This window comes from Phyllostomus hastatus, unplaced genomic scaffold (genome assembly GCF_019186645.2).
Source record: "Phyllostomus hastatus isolate PE091 unplaced genomic scaffold, TTU_PhHast_1.1 phas_scaffold_78, whole genome shotgun sequence".
NCBI classification, from domain to species: Eukaryota; Metazoa; Chordata; class Mammalia; order Chiroptera; family Phyllostomidae; genus Phyllostomus; species Phyllostomus hastatus.
The window spans coordinates 45,322,782-45,345,932 of NW_025334041.1; the positions used below are offsets into that span (position 1 = coordinate 45,322,782).

Sequence of the window (23,151 nt, forward strand, 5' to 3'; positions counted from 1 at the left end):
ACAAAAACAGGCACATAGACCAATGGAACAGAACAGAGAGCCCAGAAATAAGCCCAAGTCTCTATGGTCAATTAATATTTGACAAAGGAGGCAGCAACATAAAATGGAATAAAAATAGCCTCTTCAACAAATGGTGTTGGGAGAACTGGACAGCCACGTGCAAAAAAATGAAACTTGAGCACCAACTTATACCATATACAAAAATAAATTCAAGGTGGATAAAAGACTTAAATATAAAAGGTGACACCATTAAAGTCCTAGAGGAGAACGTAAGTAGGAAAATCTCAGATATTTCACGAAGAAACTTTTTTACTGACGTGTCCCCTAGAGCAAGGGACATAAAGGAAAGAATAAACAAATGGGACCTCATCAAAATGAAAAGCTTCTGCACAGCTAAAGAAAACAGTATCAAAATTAAAAGAGAACCAACTGTATGGGAAAACATATTTGCCAATGATACCTCAGACAAGGGTTTAATCTCCAAAATATATAAAGAACTTACAAGACTGTACTCTAAGAAGACCAGGAATCCAATTAAAAAGTGGGCAAAGGACTTGAACAGACACTTCTCCAAGGAGGACATACAGGAAATCCAAAGACACATGAAACGATGTTCAATATCGCTAGCTATCAGAGAGATGCAAGTTAAAACCACAATGAGATACCACTTCACACCAGACAGAATGGCCATCATAAACAAAGCAACAAACAAGTGTTGGAGAGGTTGTGGAGAAAAGGGATCCCTACTGCACTGTTTTTGGGACTGCAGACTGGTACAACCACTATGGAAAGCAGTATGGAACTTCCTCAGAAAACTAAAAATGGATCTGCCTTTTGACCCTGCAATTCCACTGCTGGGACTCTATCCTGAGAATACTAAAACACCAATTCAAAAGAACCTATGCATCCCAATGTTCATAGCAGCACAATTTACAATAGCTAGATGCTGGAAGCAACCTAGGTGCCCATCAGTAAATGAATGGATCAAAAAACTATGGTACATTTACACAATGGAATTCTATGCAGCAGAAAGAATAAAGGAGCTCCTACCCTATGCAACAGCGTGGATGGAGCTGGAAAACATCATGCTAAGTGAAACAAGCCAGGCAGTGAAAGACAAATACCATATGATCTCACCTTTAACAGGAACCTAAATAACAAAACAAAGAAACAAACAAAATGTAACCAAAGACACTGAAATAGAGGACAGGTTGACAGTGACCACAGGGGAGAGTAGAGGAAATTTAAGGTGACTGGCAAGGGTTCACAGGAACAAACTTAAAGGACACATGGTCATAAGCTAAGGGGAGGGTGGTAATGGGAGGGAAGTGGGGAGGTGTGGGAGGGGGGAATGGATTGGGAGTAAAAAGGAGAAAACTGTATTTGAACAATGATTAAAAATAAATAAATAAATAAATAAATAAATAAAAAGAAAAAAAGAAATAAAAATGACATGTAATACAAATAATATGATGATCTAAGTTCTGTGCCTTTATAATTGGGGGAGGTATATTTTAAACTGACACCCTATACTAGTCAGTGAAAATATGGATCTCTGCAGTTTTCTTGTTCAAATTGCCAAATCACATCACCATGCCTTATGTGCAAACATAGCCTGGGGGACATAAACAAATGCTAAGTGAGGCAGGCTCCATGACACCAGAGCACTGTCCTATGAATGGGTCTCTTCACTCAGAACCTCAGATTGGCAGATGTTTGTGACCTTATTTCCTGCTCTTTTAAATAGTATTATTTCCATGTGGGAACTTACTGAAGCAAGTCTCAGTTGTCAAAACAATCTAAAGTCATGGCCTATAACCCATATGTAGAGTTGTTTCCTCTTTAATATAATGCTTAGTTGGGCAATGAAAGGAAATTGTAGGTCCATTAAATTAAAAACCTAGAGCTTCTCATACCATAATGGTCATAGTATTGGCCATAGGTGCCTAAGTGATTGGCTGTCCACACTTTTTCCTGCCTGCACTGCCCATGAGCAGGGATTTGGGGCAGCCATTCTTCTGTTGCAATACTTGGCTTTCTGGACATAGCTGACTGGTCCAGATTTCCTTTTCTAGAAGTGTGGGATAATGAGTTCCAGAAAATGAGAGCTGTGGTTGCTGAATGTTAATATCAGCATGATAAAAATGAGTATTACAACTTTTGTTGCTGATGGCCTCATAATTCCTGAGTGGAGTTGATGTTATTATCCCCCAGCATGTTTCAAATAAATTTTTCCACCTTTTACTATGTCTCTCTGTATTTCTTGTAATATATCATATTGAGTAATACAACCAATTTTGGATAAAAAGTTTTTCCTGAGCTACCCATGCCCAGTTTTTTTATAGACAAGCTTAGCTCCCCACACCTATAGCAGTTTCCTGGTTGTGCTGGCTGAGTCCTCAGCTCTGCCTATTCCTATGGTCTCCAGAGACTTTCCTTGCCTCCTCAGTTCTTGCTTTTAAAGATCCTTGAGGGCACTTTGCTTAGTAATGCTTTTTTTTTTACCCCACCCCTTTAGTAATGCTTTTTCAGAAAAACACGTCATCTCTTAGAATAATATCCTGCTGTAAATAGCAAGAATTAATAAATAATATATTCAACAACACAAAATATTAAAGCCCTTAACAATGAAATTATAAAAATTATGCTGATTATATGAAATATAAATAGATTTATGTAAAAAAAGTCAAACTTTTGAAAATTCCCTTTGGCCCTTTTGGAAAAGTACTAGTAGTTTTTCTTGAAGACCCAAGACTTCTAATCATGCTGTTTCATACTAGGAATGTAAATCTATTTCCATCTTGAAAGTATGATATTAATACTTTCTTTTTTTTGACATACACTGAAATGATAAGTTCTTTATTCTGAGGGCAAAGACAAATTTTAGGCAGGCTACTTTATTGACTTCCTTTCTTTATTCACTTATATTATTAGTTTCATTTGTTTGAACTATACTTTTCATTTCATTTTTGTTAGAATTGAAGTCTTTCATCTCCAAATAGATTTTCAACAGAAGAGTCAAATACAGGATGGGGCAGAAGTAGATTTACAGTTGTTCATGTAGAAAATTATATAATAATTAATAAATAACAATACAAGAATAAACTCTGTTTCATGTACTCATAACTGTAAACTTATGTTTGCCCACCCTGTATATATAATAAAAATGGTGAGAGAGGTGGAAAAACTAGAAATGCCTGGGGGAAGAGTGCTAACAATTTTTTATGAGACACTGGAATATTCTGTGGGCTTCCATGCTCACATGTGTCTTCTCCTGGTGTGAGAAACATAGGAGGATATTTGAAAGTCATACAATTCTATCTGCATTTATATTGAGAAGGAGGAGGGAGAGGGGAAAGGTTACAACATTAGGGGAAAACCATCTTTCTGTTGCTTTTTAGTTCATCTAATAAAGACCCATGGGGACATGAACCCCCCAACAGAGTATGATCCCCAGGTGCTCTTTTAAAACTATCTCTAAACCATAAGTTAGTAGTGTGTTAGCTCAGTGTCTTGTATTTTAAACATACATCAGTCTGTTGTAAGTAGAGAAATGAAAAAGAAATGTAAGGTGGAGATTTCCCCCTGATAAAGTCAATGATGATGTCAGGAAGAAAACTGTCAATGAAAAATAAATGTGGTATGAAGCAGCGTGTCCTTACCCACAAAGGTGCAGTTTCCCAAAGTGTACAACCTCTCTCCTCCAGCCCTGGGTGGTCCCCGCGTAGTAGGTGCTGCTTGGGTGGTGCTCAGTGGAGCACAAGGAGCTGACATGGCTGCTGCTGTGGTAGCAGAGAGGGAGCAGCAGGTGCCAGGTTGCCCCAAAGTCCCGTGAAAATTCCAATCTTACTGGATCAGCAGATGAGCTATCAGTGGAGCACCCAACATTGATCTTGGGGAAAAAGAAAAAATGATACAGATTACTTCAAAGCAACAAGCCTTGAAATGATTCACCATTTCATTACTTCTCAAGTCCATTTTCCTGGGAACTGTCTTGCTGAAATAGTTAACACTATGAAATTCTGTTTTGCTTGAATAATATCATATATTATCTTTAAATAATACTTTTTCATAAAGAACCTCAATGGGTCTCATGAAAAATTTATTTTCCCTCATTTTATAAAAAACTAGAAAGTGGGTAAGGCAGAAGCTGGTACAGAATTCCAAATCTTACCTTTGGCCTACTTTCATAGCCAAGCCAAGCAAATAGTAAGGAAAAGACTATTTCCCTAATTCTAACCATGAAGCTTTTCCAGTCTGCTAGACAAGAAGACCTTCTATTTTCATTCTGGTGACAACTTCAGAATACATATAATCCCAGTTTTGCACAAGGAGAATCTTTAACATGTATTTAATATTAAAATGCCATTTCCTGGGCATGGGGAGAGCATTCTCAGAAAGACCTTTTTCACCATTGAGGAAATAACCATTCCATTCCATTTCCCATGTAAATGAAACTAAAACTTAATTAAATAAATGTATGTGATTTTGTCTATGAAATGTTTTCCTCTTCCCATTGGGTTTAACATTTTCTTGCTTATCATAGCAACCAGATCAGATATATGTATATCTATATTTATATAATATTGATTGTTGTTGAACTTACTCCTCTTACTTTCTGGTGAGCAAACTGTTGAGATTTGATAACCTTTTCAACTATAGGCATTGGTTTCCACCTGCATTCTTTGGATAACAGAACTCTTAAGGGCCAGAGGTGCTACTTTTTACTAACATTCAAAGCATAACTGTTAGAAAATATAACAGGTAACATGGTAAAATCAGAAAATATAACAGAAAATTTAGAATAGATACAGAATAATTTCTTTGCTAAGGCATCATTTGGTCCCTGACTTTTAAGATGAAAGAGACAACTCTAATTTAGAGAATACAGAGAAGTAATCTAAAATAAGTATTTAAATCTGTGTTGATGGCATTAGACACTATTTTAAGTAAGTCTGCCAAATGGTTGGTATAGATCTGATACGACACAAGTATCTCTGGAAGTTAATACTATTGACCTCTTATCTAAGTTTTTGAAATACATAAAGGGTTTCTAATACATTATTAATTTTCTTTCTTGAAAAATATATTTCATAAATATTAATGAAATAAACAAATTATAAAAACAGTGCAGCATTATTTTATCAGTAAAATTCATGACACCATGGTAAATATTACATAAATGTGTTGGCATAATATAGACTATAGTTACATTGACTTGGGTCCTAAATAACACATAAAAATTATGAAAATAATAATACTAAAATAGTGTAGTCCTTTTTATATTTATAATGTTTACAATAATTTATTTAATCAACTTCCCATTATAGTAGTACATGGGGAGATTGTGTCATAAATAAAGGACAAAAATTAAAAAATAAACCTTAGAATGACAATTGGTTCTGCTAATAAAATGAATTATGATATAAAACCTCTTTAGTCCTTGTATAAAAACAGAAAGCCATGATGCACAAAATCGTATGAGATTTCCCTCCTCTTTCCTGGGTTTTTTACAAGATAAAATATAAAGTATTTCTGTTGGAACAAAGCCACATACCTCAAACTGTATGATGGTGTTCTCATTTACACTGAGGTCCTGAGTGGTAATGGAATGCTCACCCACTTCATTTGAAACAAACACCATGGCTGAATCTTCCTCGCTGTTATACAGAAAAAAAACAACAAGGAATCCATTTGGGCAAGAGTTCATTGTGATTTGTGTAGAGCAGTGGTTTCATTTTTAGTTTCCGAATTCAATACTTACGGTGCTCCCTTTGAAGAATATGGGCAATAGAGACCAATGTTACCACCAGGGTAGAAAAACCAATTGTCTTCTCTGGGCCCAAAGTCAAATGTATCCAGAAGTATTACAGGGTTGTTTAAATTATTACCATCAATAATGAAGTCATCAATGATCCAGATTTCTTCTTTCTTACCTAAGGCATTTTTGGATAAAGCAAGTTTTTTCAATGGTGAAAATCAGATGGACATTTTGCTCATTGGAAGAAAGTAAAGAACAGAAGGAACACAGTAACAATAGGTTAAACATATGCTTCTACACAAAGAAATACTAACTATATAACAGTGTATTTACAGTGATTATACTAATAATGTGAAACAAATTAAGCTTTCAATCATATTAAATTGACATAGAATGGAGCAGCCTTTAAAAATATTTTATTTATTTATTTATAGAAAGAGGGGAAGGGAGGGAGAAATACAGGGAGAGAAACATCAATGTGTGGTTACCTCTCATGCACCCCCATGTGGGGGCTTGGCCCACAACCCAGGCATGTGCCCTGACTGGGAATTGAACCCTCAACCCATTGGTTTGCAGGCTGGCACTCAATCCACTGAGCCACACCAGTCAGGGCAGTATGGAACAGCCTTATTAATTCAAGAAAGATGTGACAAACAGCTTGTGAAAGTGTGTTGTCTTTTTTGTCATAGTGAGGCTATGGACCCTCCCACTGGGAAGAGTGAGCTTTGGGTTTGTTTTTGTGGTTTTGGGGAATATATAAGACATCTGGGTCTGTGAGCAAGGACAGTCAGCCTGCAGGCCATGTCTGTTCAAGGAGCAACTTATGACTTTTTAGAGTTAACCTATGGTTTAACATCATACTTTTGTCACGCTAAGGACAATGGTTATTAAAACATTGCCTAATGCATAATTTTATTTAATTGTTAAAAATGACACAGAATAAAATACTCTGTTATATACCTTATTCTTAATGCTTTTCAAAACATCTATGTTTATTTAAATATATGTAGAAATACACAGAAAACTAGAATTTGATTCTATGACTTGGGCTGGGTGTTTAAGGAAGATATTACTAAATAGATAAGAAAGGCAAATCCAGGCCGCTTTTGTAAAACAAAAACAAAAACAAAAAACACTGTTTACATTGAACTGGAAACAAGGTGATGAGACCATGCCAAGCAGAAACCTCAAGATTTCCCAATATTGGTTTTTCACTGATTCCTACTTTTAGTATAATTCTTACTAAATATTAAAAAAACCCCTGTAAACAGGAGCCTATGGAAAGAAACTGATGATTTAAATGGTCATTTCTCTTTCTCTCTCTCTTTCTCTTCATATTTGTGTGTGTGTGTGTAGTTTTGAAAGCAGTTGGTGAAAACAATAAAGAAAAATCAGGTAAATATTCAAACATAACACAAAGACAATATCCTCTGGATTGTGAAACTGGTTACATTCTTTTTAGGATTTTTATTTGGTCTAAATATAAAAGATTATATTTAATATAAATATAAAATGTCCAAAACATAAAAAGATTATGTTTTCTGTTCACAACAAGTTAAAAACACTTATTTTAACTTATTAGTTATAAAGAAAATACTCAGGTTAAATTTTAGAGATGCCAGCACATTGTTTTATTTATTTCTGTATTACCTCTGCAAAGAATCTACTTAATGCAATACCTCCATGCTTATACAGGCCATTAAGTGCATAATTTGGTAGAGTCTCATCCTTTATAATCAGCAGTAAATAAAAACATAGGATGTGATAAACATTAAAAATTTGTCAAATCATTTTCTTTAACCATTTCAAAATGCTATTAAATTATACATTCCCTTTGACTTATCAACTGAAACAAGTATATGTGACAAAAACACTTCATCTTTCTGCATTATCTGCTTGGTGTAAATCCCTCTCACTTTCTCATAGCAATTTGTTATAATATTCTATCTCACTAATAAAATGCCACACTCAAAGAACTATGTACTCCTAAGTGATTTCAGCAAAAATGTAGTTATGGTTGGTGAGTGCCTAATGGCAATGCTGGCTTATTTTTTAAAAACGTTAGATCTGTGACAAGATTCAGCTATATTTACATCATCAAGAGAATTTATGAGTCAAATATGAACAGATGATAAATACTGATTTAACAGATGAGTTAAATACTCATTGGGACTTCTCAAAAGTGAAACATGTAAAATGTGTGTGATGAATAGCTAAACTGCTCAGCTGACACACACTTCTTCCCACCTTAGAAATGAACATGTTAACATGCCACAGTTTTCATCATAAGAGAACATATGCATTTTTACCATTATTATAAGGTTGCCAGAGTCTGAATCTTGTAGCATTGGTTTGGGCAATGTATGGCAAAGGAACATTAATGAAAAGTATGTTGGTCATTTGAGGGAAATAAAATTCATCCATCAGGTGCCAAGTGATGCCCCCATTGACAGAGAATTGTAATAGAATAGAGTGTGATCTCTCTGGAGTACCTAGGAATAAGATAACATAAGTATAAAATAAGTTGTGCTAAAAATGGGAAAACAGTATACACTTAGACTATTCTTTTGCATAAGCTGACATATATTCACATAGAGGTTGTATAGTCCAACCTTGTAAGAGGCAACTTAAAGTGATGACAGGTTGAATTTTCTATATGAATATATCTCAAAAAACAAAACAAATCTTGGATTTTCACATAATAGTATCTCCCTCTTTCCAGCTATAAACACATCTTTCTGTGTTTTATTTAGGAAATATGACAAAAGATTTTTGATTCTACAGGCATTGCAACTTTACAAAGGGTCAAACCTTTAAAGATCAGGATACAATAAAAAGTCTACTTGAAAATTTGTTATATCCAAATGACATTATTTGTCAAGAAGATTATTTAGTTAATATAAAAGGTCAGAATGACAGAGTTGGCTTTTTTGAATTCACATCTATAAAGAAAAACCAAATTTTTTTATAAGTTAAAAAGTTATATTAATTTTTATCTTATTATAAGTTAAAAAATTGTAAGCTGTATAACTTTTAACTAAATAATTCTTATAGCTAGAAAGTAGTGGTAGAAAAAGACTCAGAGGCATGATGATAAATTTAACTACCACAGAACTAGTATGGTTACTGTAGCTATATGCAATTATTATAAAATCACTAGTCTTACCCTTACATTAAGATGAATTTTATTATAGAAAAGCATTTGTGAATATTTATGCACTCAAATTTGTTAGCTTTTCCATACAATAAAATTTATGGACCTCAAAACATTATTTTTTTGTGGATGAGGAATTGCACAAGCATGTATGGGGGAGCTTTCTTGAAGAGAAATAATAAAATCATACCCATAGAAATGACTTACCTTTTGCTATAAATCTAAGTGAAAACTGGACATACATGGTATTGGTACAGTCTAGATCTCTTGAAATAAGCATCCTTAGTCCTTCCTGAAAGCAAAAACATTATACTAAGTAATCTTATTTCATTTGAAAAATTATTTTCCTTTGACTTTTCCATACCTAACTTGGATCTGCTAAATAACTGACATGTAATGATCAAGAAGCCATATTTGGTTCAGTTTAAAAAGAAAAATGGATTAGGAGATGTGGACAGCTACATGCAAAAAAGTAAAACTCAACCACCAACTTACACTATACACAAAAGTAAACTCAAGATGGATAGAAGAAATATAAGTCACAACACAATAAAAGTCCTAGAAAAGAAGGTAGGAAAATTTCAGATATTCCATGCAGCAATATTTTCACCGATATGTCTCCTAGAGCAAGGGATGTAAAGGAAAGAATAAACAAATGGGACTACATCAAATTAAAAAGCTTCTGAATGGCTAAAGAAAACATCAGTAAAATGAAAAGAGAACCAACCATATGGGAAAACATGTTTGGCAATAATACAAGGGTTTGATTTCCAAAATATATAAAGAACTCATATAACTCCATACCAGGAAGACAAATAATCCAATTAAAAAATGGGCAAAGGGCCTGAACAGACACTTCTGCAAGGTGGACATATAGAGGGCCCATAGACATATGAAAGGATGTTCACCATCAGTAGCCATCAGAGAGATGCAAATTAAAACCACAATGAGATATCACTTCACACTGGTCAGAATGGCTATCACACAAACAACATACATACATACAATCAACAAACAACAAGTTCTGGTGAGGTTGTGGAGAAAAGGGAACCCTAGTACACTTTTAGTGGGAATGCAGACTGGTGCAGCCACTGTGGAAAACAGTATGGAATTTCCTCAAAAAACTAAAAACTGAACTGCCTTTTGACCCACAACTCTACTGCTGGGATTAAACCTTAAGAATCCTGAAACACCAATTCAAAAGAACTTATGCACCCCTATGCTCATAGCAGTGTTATTTATAATAGCCAAGTGCTGGAAAAAGCCTAAGTGCCTATCAGTAAATAAATAGATGAAAAAACTGTGGTACATTTAGAGTTCAGACCAAGATGGAGGTATAGGTAAAAATGCTTTGTTTCTTCTCACAACCAAAAGAAGTATAATAACCAATTTAAAACAAAAATCAACCAGAACTGCCAGAGAATCAAAATTTATGGAAATCTGACAACAAAGCAGTTAAAGAAAAATTCATCCAGACTGGTGGGAGTGATGGAGATGGACAGCCAGGGCAGAGAGGACAGTGGCAAGGTGGTGGACCACGTGGGCGAGGAAGAGGCTGACTGACTGGTAGGTCCCACATTTACATGTGGATAAGCTAAGAGGAACAACTAGGGAGAGAGACAGACTGAGGAACCCAGGGTTTCAGCAGCAGAAACTAAAGACTCAAAACCTTTGGTTGTAAAAACCTGTGGGTGTTGTGGCAGTGGTAGAAGCTCCCAGTCTCACAGGAGAGTCTATTGGAGAAGCCCATGGGGTCCTAGAATGTTCACAAACCCAGCCACCTGGGAATCAGCACCAAAAGGGCCCAATGTGCTTGTGGGTAGTGCTGGAAGGGATTGAAAGTGGGGCAAGGGCTGAGCAAGTGACATTGTTCCCTCCCTGACCACTCTGCTACATATAGCACCACAATGCAGTGACGTGGGTTGCCCTGCCCTAGTGACTACCTAAGTTTCTGCCCCTTAAAACTTAACAGGTGCACCCAGACAAACAAATATGGCCCAAATGAGAACAGATCAAAACTCCAGAAAAAGAACTAAGTGACAAGGAGATAGCCAACCTATCAGATGCAGAGTTCAAAACATTGGTAATCGGGCTGCTCATAAAAATGGTTGCATATGGTCACAAAATAGAGGAATAAGTGAAAAAGTAAAATAAAGAAAAATATACAGGGAACCAACAGTGAAGGGATGAAAACCTGGACTCCGATCAACAATTTGGAACAGAAGGAAGAAATCAACATTCAACCAGAACAGTATGAAGAAACAAGAATTCAAAAAAAAAAATGAGAAGAGGCTTAGGAACCTCTGGGATAACTTGCCAATCATACGGGTGCCAGAAGGAGAAGAGGAAGAGCAAGACATTGAAAAATTATTTGAAAAAATAATGGAGAAAAGTTTCCCCAATCTGGTAAAGGAAACAGACTTCCAAGAGGTCCAGGAAGCTCAAAGAGTCTCAAAGAAATTGGATTCAAGAAGAAATACACCAAGACACATCATAATTAAGTTGCCTGAGATTAAAGGTAAGGAGAGAATCTGAAAAGCAACAAGAGGAAAGGAGAGAGTTACATACAAAAGAGTGCCCATAAGACTGTCAATTGACTTCTCAAAAGAGACCTTACAGGCAAGAAGGAGTTGGAAAGAACTATTCGAAGTCATGAAAGGCAAGGACCTACATCCAAGATTGCTCTATCCAGCAAAGCCATCATCTAGAATGGAAGGGCAGATAAAATGCTTTCCAGATAAGGTCATGTTAAAGGAGTTCATCATCACCAAGCCAAGATTTATCTAAAAAATAGAATAAGATAAAAACTATGAACAGTAAAATGACAACAAACTCATAACTATCAACAACTGAACCTAACAAACTCACAACTATCAACAACTGAACCTAAAAAACAAAAACAAAAAGTAAGCAAGCAACTAAAATAGGAACAGAATCACAGAAATAAGGATCACATGGAGGGTTATCAGTGGGGAGGGGGAGAATGGGAGGAAAAGGCACAGGGAATAAGAAGCATAATGGGAAGGCACAAAATAATCAGGGGGAGGTTAAGAATAGTATAGGAAATGGAGAAGCCAAAGAATTTATATGTACAACCCATGGACACGAACTGAGGCAGAGGGAATGCTGGAAGCTGGTGGTTGCAGGGCAGAGGAGGATAAAGGGGAGAAAAAATTGGGACAACTGTAATAGCATAACCAATAAAATATACTTTAAAAAACTGTGTTACATTTACACAATGGAATACTATGCAGCAGAAAGAAAGAAGGAACTCCTACCCTTCATGATAGCATGGAAGGAACTAGAGAGCATTATGCTAAGTGAAATAAGCCAGGTGGTAAACGACAAATACCATATGATCTCACCTGTGGAACCTAATCAACAAAACAAATAAGGAAGCAAAATAGGACCAGAGACATGGAAATAAAGAACAAACTGACAGTGACCAGAGGGGATGGGGAAGGGGAGTAACAGGGGAAAGAAGGGGAAGGGTCAAGTCAAGGAAAATTTAATGAGGACCCATGGAGAAGACAAGGGGCGACTGAATGTGGGAGGTGGGATGTGGGTAGGGCAGGGGAGAGCAATGTGAGGGGGAAGGTGGACAACTGTAATTGAACAATTAAAAAAAGGAAAAAAAAAAAGAGGAAAAATGGATAGTTTCCACTTTCTTAAAGGCTTTCATTTCTTATGCCTAAATGACACAATTTCATTATCTCAACTCTTAATCACACTTTGCTGTGACTATAAAAAGCAGTGCCAAAAATGATAGCATTATATATCTACATGCCTTTTTATTTTTTATTTTATTGTAGAGAGTGGGCTATTTATTTATTTATTTATTTTCCCATGACCATTTATCCCCCCTTTATCCTCTTCCACCTCCACCCACCTCTTCTCTCTGCAATCACCACATGGGTGTCTTTCCCCTTAAGTTCTTTTTCTTAAAAAATAGCCTCCTCTGATCATAGCACACCCTGAGAGGACTAATGAGGAAACATGAAAAATGTGCCAAGTGCTCCTGCTGGAAGCTGGGAACTAATAGGTAACTTTTTCAGAGTTCCTATGAGTCTTAGGAACTTATTACCCCTTTGCACACACTCTGACAGCCCCGGGAGCTTTCATTCAGGCTGTCACAACCCCCTCCAGTTGGTCAAGTTAAATAAGGCATAACTAAGCAAGTCCTTATGTCTTGGCGGTAACTGCTCATACAGAGAAACCAAAGAAGGAGGAAAATGATCACATTAGCTTTTTAAATTTTTTCTGCTAATTAACTATTTCTGGTTGCCTGGGATTGAGAGCTCCATAGCTTGTTATCTCCATGCATACACAGGATTGCTGTGACATCCAGTAAAATAAAGTTTCATTATGCAAATGTCCTATGGTCCAAACGGGCCTTTTAGTTTCTCATCTGTGACTTCTGCATGAAATGACTCCTCAGTGGTGGAGGGCTGTGTGATACTGAGTGGACACTGCCAACTGATTTCTTAATTATCGATCAGCAAATACCAAACATAATTTTAGCTAGACAATGCAAATTTTTCCTCTTCATAACATTTACTATAGAGCACATTCCTTAATAGATGACAAATTTTAAATAGAACTGATTTTGTAATAGCAACCGTATATTGCCCACAACATGCTGTGTTCTAAAATTAACACTCACTTCAAGCACCCAGCCCTCCTAAGGGGAAGGCATTATCGTTATGTTGCAGGTAAGAAGACTGACAGTCAGAGGGACAGTAACAGTTTATAAGTGTAATGGCAGGATTTGAACCTAGACATGTCAGATTCTGAAACTTATCCTCTATCTTTCATCAGCATTTTGCTTATTAAATCATCTCTTGGTTTTAGAAGAAGACATCCACATAATACATTAAATTTAGATTTAGATAATTATTTGATATTGTATGAGAAAGCAACTGCATTTAAACCCATCTGTAAACTTCACAAAGCATAGATTCAATCTTCCAGGATTAAAGGTGATCATGTAAAAAGCCTTAGATTTCCAGTCTTTGTTTTTCTTTTATCCCAATAACTCACTGTCTGCTCTCTGTGACACCTAATCAATGCCTGTTCTTCATGTCAGTGTCATCACACTCTCCCTCATGTGCTTATAAGTGCTGAGCCTCGGATGTTTTTACAGCTTGTTTCCATGTGGAGGTTGAGGTTATGTAGAAAGGCAGCTTCTTCAGCTTCTAATGAAAAAGGTTTGAGGTGGTTAGTTGATAGATCCAGCTAATAAACCCTCCTTGCTAATATCAAGGTAAAGGAATATGAGTGCCCTTCTCTTTTGATTATGAAATGTAAGTATAAGCTGTTCTATAAAAGGACCTATTTTACACTGCATTTTGTAGGAACAATTTTGTTGAAAGTGAATGTGATCTACAATATGAAAGTATCTTTCCTTTATATTTGCAATATTTGTTTATACTTCAGTACTTGACATTGATAATTACAAGGTGAATCTGTCAGGCCCTGCTTCTACCTATATTCTAGTTCATGTAGATATGTTTCCTCTTTCATTCTTTTTCCAGATTGAGTAATCCATTTGTGCAAAATGTGAGGAATTCTTTCTTCTTTAAACCAGTAAGTTTTTTTTCATTGGTTTGAGAGAGGGAGAGGAAGGGAGGAAGGGAAAGAGGGAAATGAGAGAGAGAGAGTGGGGGAGGGAGGTATTTGTTGTTCCACTTATTTATGCATTCATTGGTTGAAAAATTGTGACAAATTCTTTTGCATCCAGTAAGCTATTTTAAGTGATATTACTCCCAAATCTGTAAACATTAAAAAGAGACTATCATTTCATTTTTCATGAAAGAATGCCTTTTTAGGTCAAACTACAGCCTACTGAATGGCACACACTGAGCCCTCTCTACATCTTGCAGAGCTGATGGATAATATGTCTAAGTTGTATAATGCTTGGTTGCCCTTGCATTTGGATGGCTAAAGGGGAATATAAAAGACTGTGTCTTCTGTTTATAGGATCTAGGTTAATTCTACTGTTTAAAATTTTATCAGGGAAAGATATTTGAATTATGAAAATTCACAGAGGTTCTCCTTTATGGTCTTATCAACTGCTTCAAGCATATCAGAATTGAGTTAGTGGTAATGACAGCTAAAGCCTTAGACAAGACTAAAAATCACACATACACAACACACACAATACAACAGCAATAACAAAAACCCAATTCTTCCTACTCTGAAATGTTCTACCTTAATTTCCTGGTTTCCTCGTAACTCTTAGGGACTTGTAAATCTCTTAGACTCCCTAAGTAATTTTTCTTTCTCATCCCAAACTTGAGAAAACTCTGAATTTAAATAAGGCTGATAGGCATCATCTATTAACTATAATTGAAAAGGTTCCAGGGTATCTAATTTTCAAGTGTTAGGTGTTAATCATTACGGTTGCACAGAAACCTGTGCTGATTTTTGTTAAAGATTTCATTTGCACACCTAGATTAGCTGATTTTCCCATGCTGAGAGAGACTTGATATAGCATGTATTCACATCTGAAGATGTGCCAGCTTAGCACAGAGTGTCACCCAATTACTTGTTATTTCTTTAACCACATATCTAGGATGAAATACAAAAAATATTAAGAACACTTGAGAATACTATCTAACTTGATTTATATCTTTGGTTTTCTCAAGGTCATAAAATTATTCTATAAAGAGAGCAAAGGCCTTTCATAAAACCACTTAAAATATTGCAAGTTAAATATTCAATAACACATAAAGTGTTATATTCTAGAAGTGAAAATTCCAGAAATTGCATCTTCATAATCTTTATATCTGTAATTCAACAAGAAAGTCTGATTATCAAAGCAGAGAAAAAATTTTATGCCTAAGCAATCATAAATAATGTACTGAACAGAAGAGGAAAAATGGTTTGGGCTAAAAGACAATAATTACATATAAAATAATACATCATCTGAACAGATTCAGAAATGCATCTGTGTGGAGGAGAGACTGGAGAAAGGAATTTCAGTAGTTGTTTAGAGAAGTAGAATCTTGTCTGACCCCTTTAAAAATGAGAGATGTTCCAGATTTGATGGTTTCACCATTCAGATTTCCCCGTTCTGCACCATATACTTCGGGCCAAAGGTCAGGATGCAGGTTCCCATTGAAATCGTCTTTAAGAATAGAGGGCAGAGGGATGACAGGAACACAGTAGGCTCCACCAAAGCCCTGGTCACACCTAAGAAAAAAGTGAGTGGAGAAAAGGCATTATTTGTGTTGAGTTCAAAAAGCCATTTTTATTTTTGCGTTATAAAAAAGATATTGCCAGTTTTATTCACTTACACACAGCGTCCAACATCACAAATTCCTCGTCCTGAGCACATCCAAGGGCACCCTGAAGACAGCACAACATTATCAATAGCCCAGGTGTCGGTTCCCACAGTGTAGTTGGCCTGAATCCATCTGAACCGGGTCCTGGGAGATCTAACCAAGGAAAACACACTGAGTTTGACAAGAAACCTTGAAAGCATGAGGACATTTATATTTTCTCCTTTTGCTTTCAAGTGCCCTCCTCCAGGTTCCAGTTCCGTCTTATTTAGGACACTTGATTTTCATACCAAGTATTAGATGCTGTTTCTTCTTACACCACAAATAAGAGTGTGAAAAACAGACTTTTAAAATATTTCATCATTTCTTTCATATAAAGAGCCTCCAAACACATGTGTGGGGTGGGGAAGTTATTTTGAACTATTGATTTGTTGTGTGTTGGAACTACATGCAGAATTTTAGTTTTTGCTTTCAGGCTTTCACTGCTATTCAGAATTGGGAAAGAGACCCAGGATGATGAATATGAGAAAAAGTTGAGACCTTACAAAGTTCTTGCCATGAGGTCCCTGTTCTATTGCCCCTAAATGGTTTGTGAGAGAGTAAATGGAAGTTTCTTGGACTTCTGCCTCTGATTTGCTCCCTAAAGGTGAGGACTGGAATGATGCATTGCATCCTTATATCTCCTATTATACTTGCAACCCGTTATTTGGAATATAGTATCAGAAGACCGCTTTATCCAGAAATGCACATAGCCTAACCAAACAGCAGTAGCAGCCTCTCATTTAGAAACAGATTATACAGCAGAGTCTTAGTCAGTTATATGGAATTTGGAACACAGTATGCTTTGAGTAGAATTTCAATAGTAATTTTCAACTGCTATCGCTTCCCCTATAAAAGTTCTTCAGCATAACAGAGCTGCTAGCACAGTGGCTCTAAAATGGAAATCTAATCATGTCACCCCTCTGCTTAACACCCCTCAAATTGTTGCCCAATGTATGCAATGTCAAGGCCAAACTGCTTCAGATGACACACATGGTCCCTTCTTCATCTGCCTTCTTTCCTCACAATTATACTCTGACAGCAAGGAATCCTTGAACTTCCCCATGAGCTCATGTTTTTTTCTGGTCCCTCCTATGAGCCCTCTTTGCTTGGGCAAGCTCTACTCACTTATTTATGCTCAGCTGAGACATCAGCTCCTCCAGGAAGCTCTCCATTCTCCCAAACTGACTTAGGTAGCACCCCTCTGTTTTAATAGTATCCCTGACTATTTACCTGTTATCATTTAATATCATAAACAACTGCTTAGATATCTGTTATCTTAAATAATATAGTGTGTCCTGGAATCAGCTTATTTCTGTTGTATCAGAAGTCAAAAACACAATAGAGATTTAATAAATGTTTGTTGAATAAAAATAAAGTTAATAAGTCAGCTATAAGGAAGCATCCTTTAAAGCTCTGGGGTCCATAGAAAACCATTTTAGGTTAAATTTTAAATGCTTTGGTTTCATGCATTTTTTTCTGATGTTTGGTTGTGTTTCTCTGAATTGAAATTGAACCAGGAAAACAAGAAACACTGTAAGTATTTAATGCAAAGAATCATATGCACAGTTAGTGGCAGAACTGAGAAGCCAAGAAGCCAAGTAGCCAAGAAGCCAACTCTGAGGAAATCAGAGTTTACCAAAGTCAGGTAGCCACTATAAGTACAAAGTTGGAGGGACAGAGGGAGGAGATGTTGCTGCTGTCCAGGAGTCAAGGTCACATGAAGGGCCATCTGCAGAGCCACTGAAGTTGGCCAACATGCACTTAAGATAGAAAAGGGGAGGGAGGAATATCCTGGTTTACCTCTACTTCCACCCTCCAATCTCTTGCCAGTGTCTGCCACTGTCTAAATCTATCAGGAAGCCAGCAGATACAGGAGGCTGGCAAATGCAGCCTGCAGAGGCAAGTCAGAATAGAACAGTGGAGGGGAAAGGCAGGGGCCTGGGGGAGCAGTACCGGATAGCACAATGTCCAACCAGCCACCATAGTACACCTCAGTGCCTAGAAAGATCCTAAAGTAACCAAATGACTAAACCACAAAAGTAAGAACCTGATATAGGCCCTAATACAACTCTTGAATGTGATCTGAAATGCTGGTGAGGGGAAGAAAGGGGTAAAACAATATGAACATTCTCAAGGAACCAACCTTTTATTCTTAGTGTGATACTGAGAGTTCAAACAAATGGACAAAAAACTGAAGACACTTTTCTATATGTGATGATTTCATATAATGTTCAATGTGCATAAGTATCTGTCTAGTTATTGGGAAGACACTTATTTTTACAACAGTTTAAAAATGAAATCTGGTAGGCAGCCTTCATGTTGCTGATGAACAGCAAAGTTCAGTCTTGAAAAACTTTTAGAACTCTTAACCATATTTAAAAATTGCAACCTAAAGCATCTTGCACTTTTTTCCTGGCACATTCTGTGCATAATTTTCATGAGGAAATAATAGAATTGCCAAGTGGAATCACAATTATTTTTAAATTAGGTGACAGAAACCTAAAGTTCTGACATGTAGCCAAATGACAATTCTCACATGGTGGAGGGTGGAAGGTAGACAGTGATCCGCTTCCAATTCTGGAATCTTTCCGAGGTGTAAATTGAACTTTCTGTGTAGTGTAGACAGCCAATGGTTGGAGGAACACACTCTTCAGTGACAAGATGCCAGTCCCTGCCATTGTTCAGAGAATATTGGAGCTGTACACTGTGGGAGTCACTGAAGGGCTTGCTACAGCCCATACTCATTTCAAACTGCAAGAAGGTCGATGCTGACACGTGAAAGTCCCAGGTCTCAGCATAACGAGGTTTTCCTACAAAAAGGAAAAATTTAATGGGCAATGTATAATTGTACTCTCTTTTCTTATTTAGCATTTATGCTTGCCATGGACACTTCCAGTAGCAAATGAAAATCATGTCTTACTAATGCCTCATATGTGCTTTGACTTTATGTCTTATGGTAAATATTTTTATTTGGTTAGCATAGACTTGAAAATATGGAAGGCAGCTAACTGGAAAAACTTTACTACGTTGAGAAGGGCTACATAGAGTCTTAAGTCTGTAATACTGCAAATTAGGAAACATAGGAATATTTTCAGATAGACATATTTTGCTCTTCTTTTAAGGAAACTTAGTCATATTATGCATGCTCTGTGAAAGATAGTTCCAATGAAAACTGTCATTGGGTGTATCAAGTTATATTAGAGGATAATACAACTTTTTCCCCCTCATGACAGGCAGTTATGCACATAGTTTTGCATTAGAGAATCTCCTCTTGGGTTTTAGTTAATTTAGTCCTTTAGTTAATTAAATATTCTCCATTATCTAGTGAAAATATATACCCATGTTTTCAGTGAATATCAGAGCAGTATCCATAGAGAGACAGTCAATGCCAACTTGACCTCCTTGGATTCGATACCAGTTGGCTTGCAGATCTATAGAGCCATCAAATTTGTCTTGAAACCCAGTTTGAGAGCTGTCATTCATTCCTATAAGGACATCATCCAAGGCCCACTGGGCTGAATGCTTCCCTGAAATCAGATGAAGAAAGGCAGTTAGAGAAAGTTCACTATTATATAATATACGTATCTGTATGACCATACTTTAAAAACAAATTATTTAGAAATTGATAGCAAATTAAGAAACACATAATACAGTGTAGCTTTAACTATATAACCTAAATGCTATCAGGAAAGTTGGGGTGAGCAGTAACTTGCCATGTTGGGGTTGCCACCATCGAAAAGCTGTTGCAGGTGTCTTAGCCTCCCGTGGCAGGTCAATGGAAATGATCTGTGGTTCCAGAAAGGACATGAAGTCCAACTCTCGAAGCAAATGCCAGGCTATTCCATGGTCGTTTGAATACTGAACAATAAGCCCTGAGTTAAAAGACATAAATCCAGTTACTTGGACAGCTTTCCTAGAGGCAAAAAAGGCAACGAACAGTATTTTCTAAATGGCAAGACTGAAGCAGAAACTTCAAATTGCATCTCATAGAATGAGGGCACATTCATCTAAGTTCCAAGGAATGAATTAGTAGACCTGAAGGCTCATCAATTTCCTGACAGTTTCTAAGGCACCAACTGGAGCAAATGGAGAAAAAAAATACATAAGCTCTTTTAAAGACCACTCAGCTTTGTATGAGCAATGAGTAGGTTGGTAAGGGGAACATAAAAATCCACTCTAGATTGTGTATTTGAATTTTAGATTCTGTCCTGATTATTACAGTCTCATATCATTATTATATACTCAGAAGAAATATCTCAATTTCCCCAGCACAAAATCTAGTAGTGCTGTTTTCTGCCAAAGCCCCAGATAGTAAGCAAGGCCAGATTTGAAATTCTATTATACAGAAGGATCCTTTCCTGGCATTTCACACTTTGTCAGACCTTGGTCACTGAAGTCTGAATGAAGCCAAATTATTAAACTGCAAAACAGAAGACCACACTCCTCTGTGTCACCCTTTCTGCTTTCACTTATCCCTCCACCCAACATCCCTGTACCCATCACCAGAGTGACATGATTTAGGGACCTGCGCATTAAAGTTTATGGAACCTCATGTGCTACCCCTGCTATTTCCCCTAGAAATATTTTTATTTTAAAAGAGGACATAGGGAAAGGGTAATGTTGAATGCAAAGGAAAATTGCTAATGAGGAGACGCCTGTTCATTTTTCACTCCTTCATCATTGGTAGAGGGCATTCCATCAAAAAAATATATATATATAGATTTGACATCTATATGATTGCCTATTCCATAACTTATCCTAAAATGGACACTCCATGTAAATAATTATGATGGGATACTAAAGTAACTTCTGAGTATTCATAGAAACTGTGTTTAGTAAAGTTGTATTTGTTATATTAATTTTATTATATTCTAATCTTTTTGCAAAATGTTTAGTTGTTCATGGTGCATACAACAACTTTTTAATTCCCTGTTATTAACTGACCAGAATATTTCTATCCTTTATCATGCTGGATAACAAAGAGTTTACTAAAATTAAACTTAAAGAAACATTATAACAAAATATAAACAAAGCCCTTTAAAGATAATCAATAGCACATGGAATTATTGTCACTGTATCTGACAAGAGATGAAGACAGGAACAATAATGCCTAATATGCAAAAAATTAGAAATCTCAGGAGAATCGATTCTGCCATATATAACATAGAAGAAATCATCATTTGTAGTGAGAGGATAAAAATAGCTCAAAGAATAGGAACTCTTTGGGGAGATAGTATGCTGTATACAGGTATAGAGATGGGCAGGTAACACTTCATTGAGTGGAGGTAATATCCATGTGTTGGAGAAGGGAGAGAGTTACATCAAAATCTTGAAGAAAATGGAAGTTAGGCTGCTTCTAGTGTTTATTCTCATTAAGTTGAGGAGTGTCTGGCAAAATTCCAATCTCCAATCCTTGATGCTTGCTCAAAATATGTCCTATGTGTTTTTAACACAATTTTGGGTGGCTGAAAGAGCAGGCACTTTAAAATTTAGTTTTACTTGTGGCTATCAATTTGTGTAGCTATGGTTTATATTTAATAAGGTGAGTGGCAGAGGGGAGAGGGAGAGAGTAATTTAGTTACCTGGGTGATATATTCAGGAGGTGGACTATGGTACCAGAAATTAAACAACATGACAATAAAACCCTTTCTAATATCTTCTACTTGAAAGTATTGTCCAAGGACCAGAACCTGCATCACCTGGGAACAGGCCCTACCTGTGGTGGTTTTAAAGCATGCCCCCAAATTCTTTGACATTCCTCCGTTCAAGAAGTGGAGCTTAATTCTCCTCTTTCTGAGTGAGGGTGGATATAGTAACTTGCTTCTAATAAACAGACTATGGCAGGGACAACAGCATGTGACTTTTGAGACTAGGCCATAAAAGGCATTGCACTTTCTTCCTGGATCTCTCTCATGATCTCTCACTCTGAGGAAAACTGCTGAGAGGCAATAAGGACGCTCAAGCAGCCTATGGACAGGTTCACATAGTGAGATACTGAGGCCTCTTGCCAACAGCCATGTGAGTCATCTGGGAATATTGCAGATCCTCCTGCCCTAGCTGAGTATGTGGATGACTGCACCCTGTCCGGCTTTTATCTTGTGTGCAACCTCATGAGAAATCCTAAACCAGAACCACCCAGCTAAGCTCCTCCTGAATTCCTGACTCACAGAAATTGGAAGATAACAAATGTTTGTTGCTTTCAGATGCTCAGTTTTGAAGTAATTTGTTATGTAGCATACCAGCCCAGGCCTACTGAATCAGAATTTGCATTTGAACAAGGCTCTGAAGGGACTCAGATGTACATTGAAATATGAGAGGTGTGGCTCATGAGGTCTGTACTCCATTTGGTTTGTTTGTTGCCTTTCTTCTCATTACTGTTTTTAGGAGAGTCACAGACATCTTCAGGCAGTAAAACAGTCTGTAGCGATGAGGATCCCCTAATTCCAAAGGACAATAAAAAAAGCATCCTCAATAAGTACAAAAGTGGAGAAATGAAATAAGGGGAAACAGCAATCAATATTTTATGTCAATTGCTGAGCCTCGCTAGCTGTGTCATCTAACAAATTGCACATCTGACCAAACCAAGCTATTTTAGCTCATCTACTGAGAGTCATGTAAAACATTTCTCTTTTAAAATTATAACTCCATCTGCATTCTTCCCAGTCTTACTGAAAATAGCCTAATTTTAACTTTAATTCCAAATATGTAAATTGAGACTTCAGTTTGAGTAAGTAAAAAATCTTTACTTTTTTCACTGAAAAAGATTTGTTCAAGGATTTAGAAAGATTTACATTTTAAGAACCAGTATTTCAAAAATTTTTAAAGATATTATTTATTTATTTTTAGAGAGAGGGGACAGGGAAGGAGAAAGAGGGAAACATCAATGTGTGGTTGCCTCTCACAAGACCCCT

General features: G+C 36.6%; 1 protein-coding gene across 2 annotated transcripts in view; it reads right to left on the reverse strand.

Annotated features, from left to right (window-relative positions):
* Window positions 1–23,151, reverse strand: part of RELN (reelin) — a 561,035-nt gene that overhangs the window by 83,105 nt on the left and 454,779 nt on the right. For both annotated transcript variants that reach the window (XM_045827532.1, XM_045827531.1), the window contains exons 32-41: window positions 19,954–20,112; window positions 19,579–19,767; window positions 18,777–19,050; window positions 16,214–16,354; window positions 15,932–16,109; window positions 9,123–9,207; window positions 8,071–8,253; window positions 5,765–5,936; window positions 5,558–5,660; window positions 3,663–3,892 (exon numbers count right to left, since the gene is read on the reverse strand). In XM_045827532.1, the coding sequence (XP_045683488.1) occupies window positions 3,663–3,892; window positions 5,558–5,660; window positions 5,765–5,936; window positions 8,071–8,253; window positions 9,123–9,207; window positions 15,932–16,109; window positions 16,214–16,354; window positions 18,777–19,050; window positions 19,579–19,767; window positions 19,954–20,112 (1,714 nt within the window). The remainder of the gene's footprint in view (window positions 1–3,662; window positions 3,893–5,557; window positions 5,661–5,764; window positions 5,937–8,070; window positions 8,254–9,122; window positions 9,208–15,931; window positions 16,110–16,213; window positions 16,355–18,776; window positions 19,051–19,578; window positions 19,768–19,953; window positions 20,113–23,151) is intronic.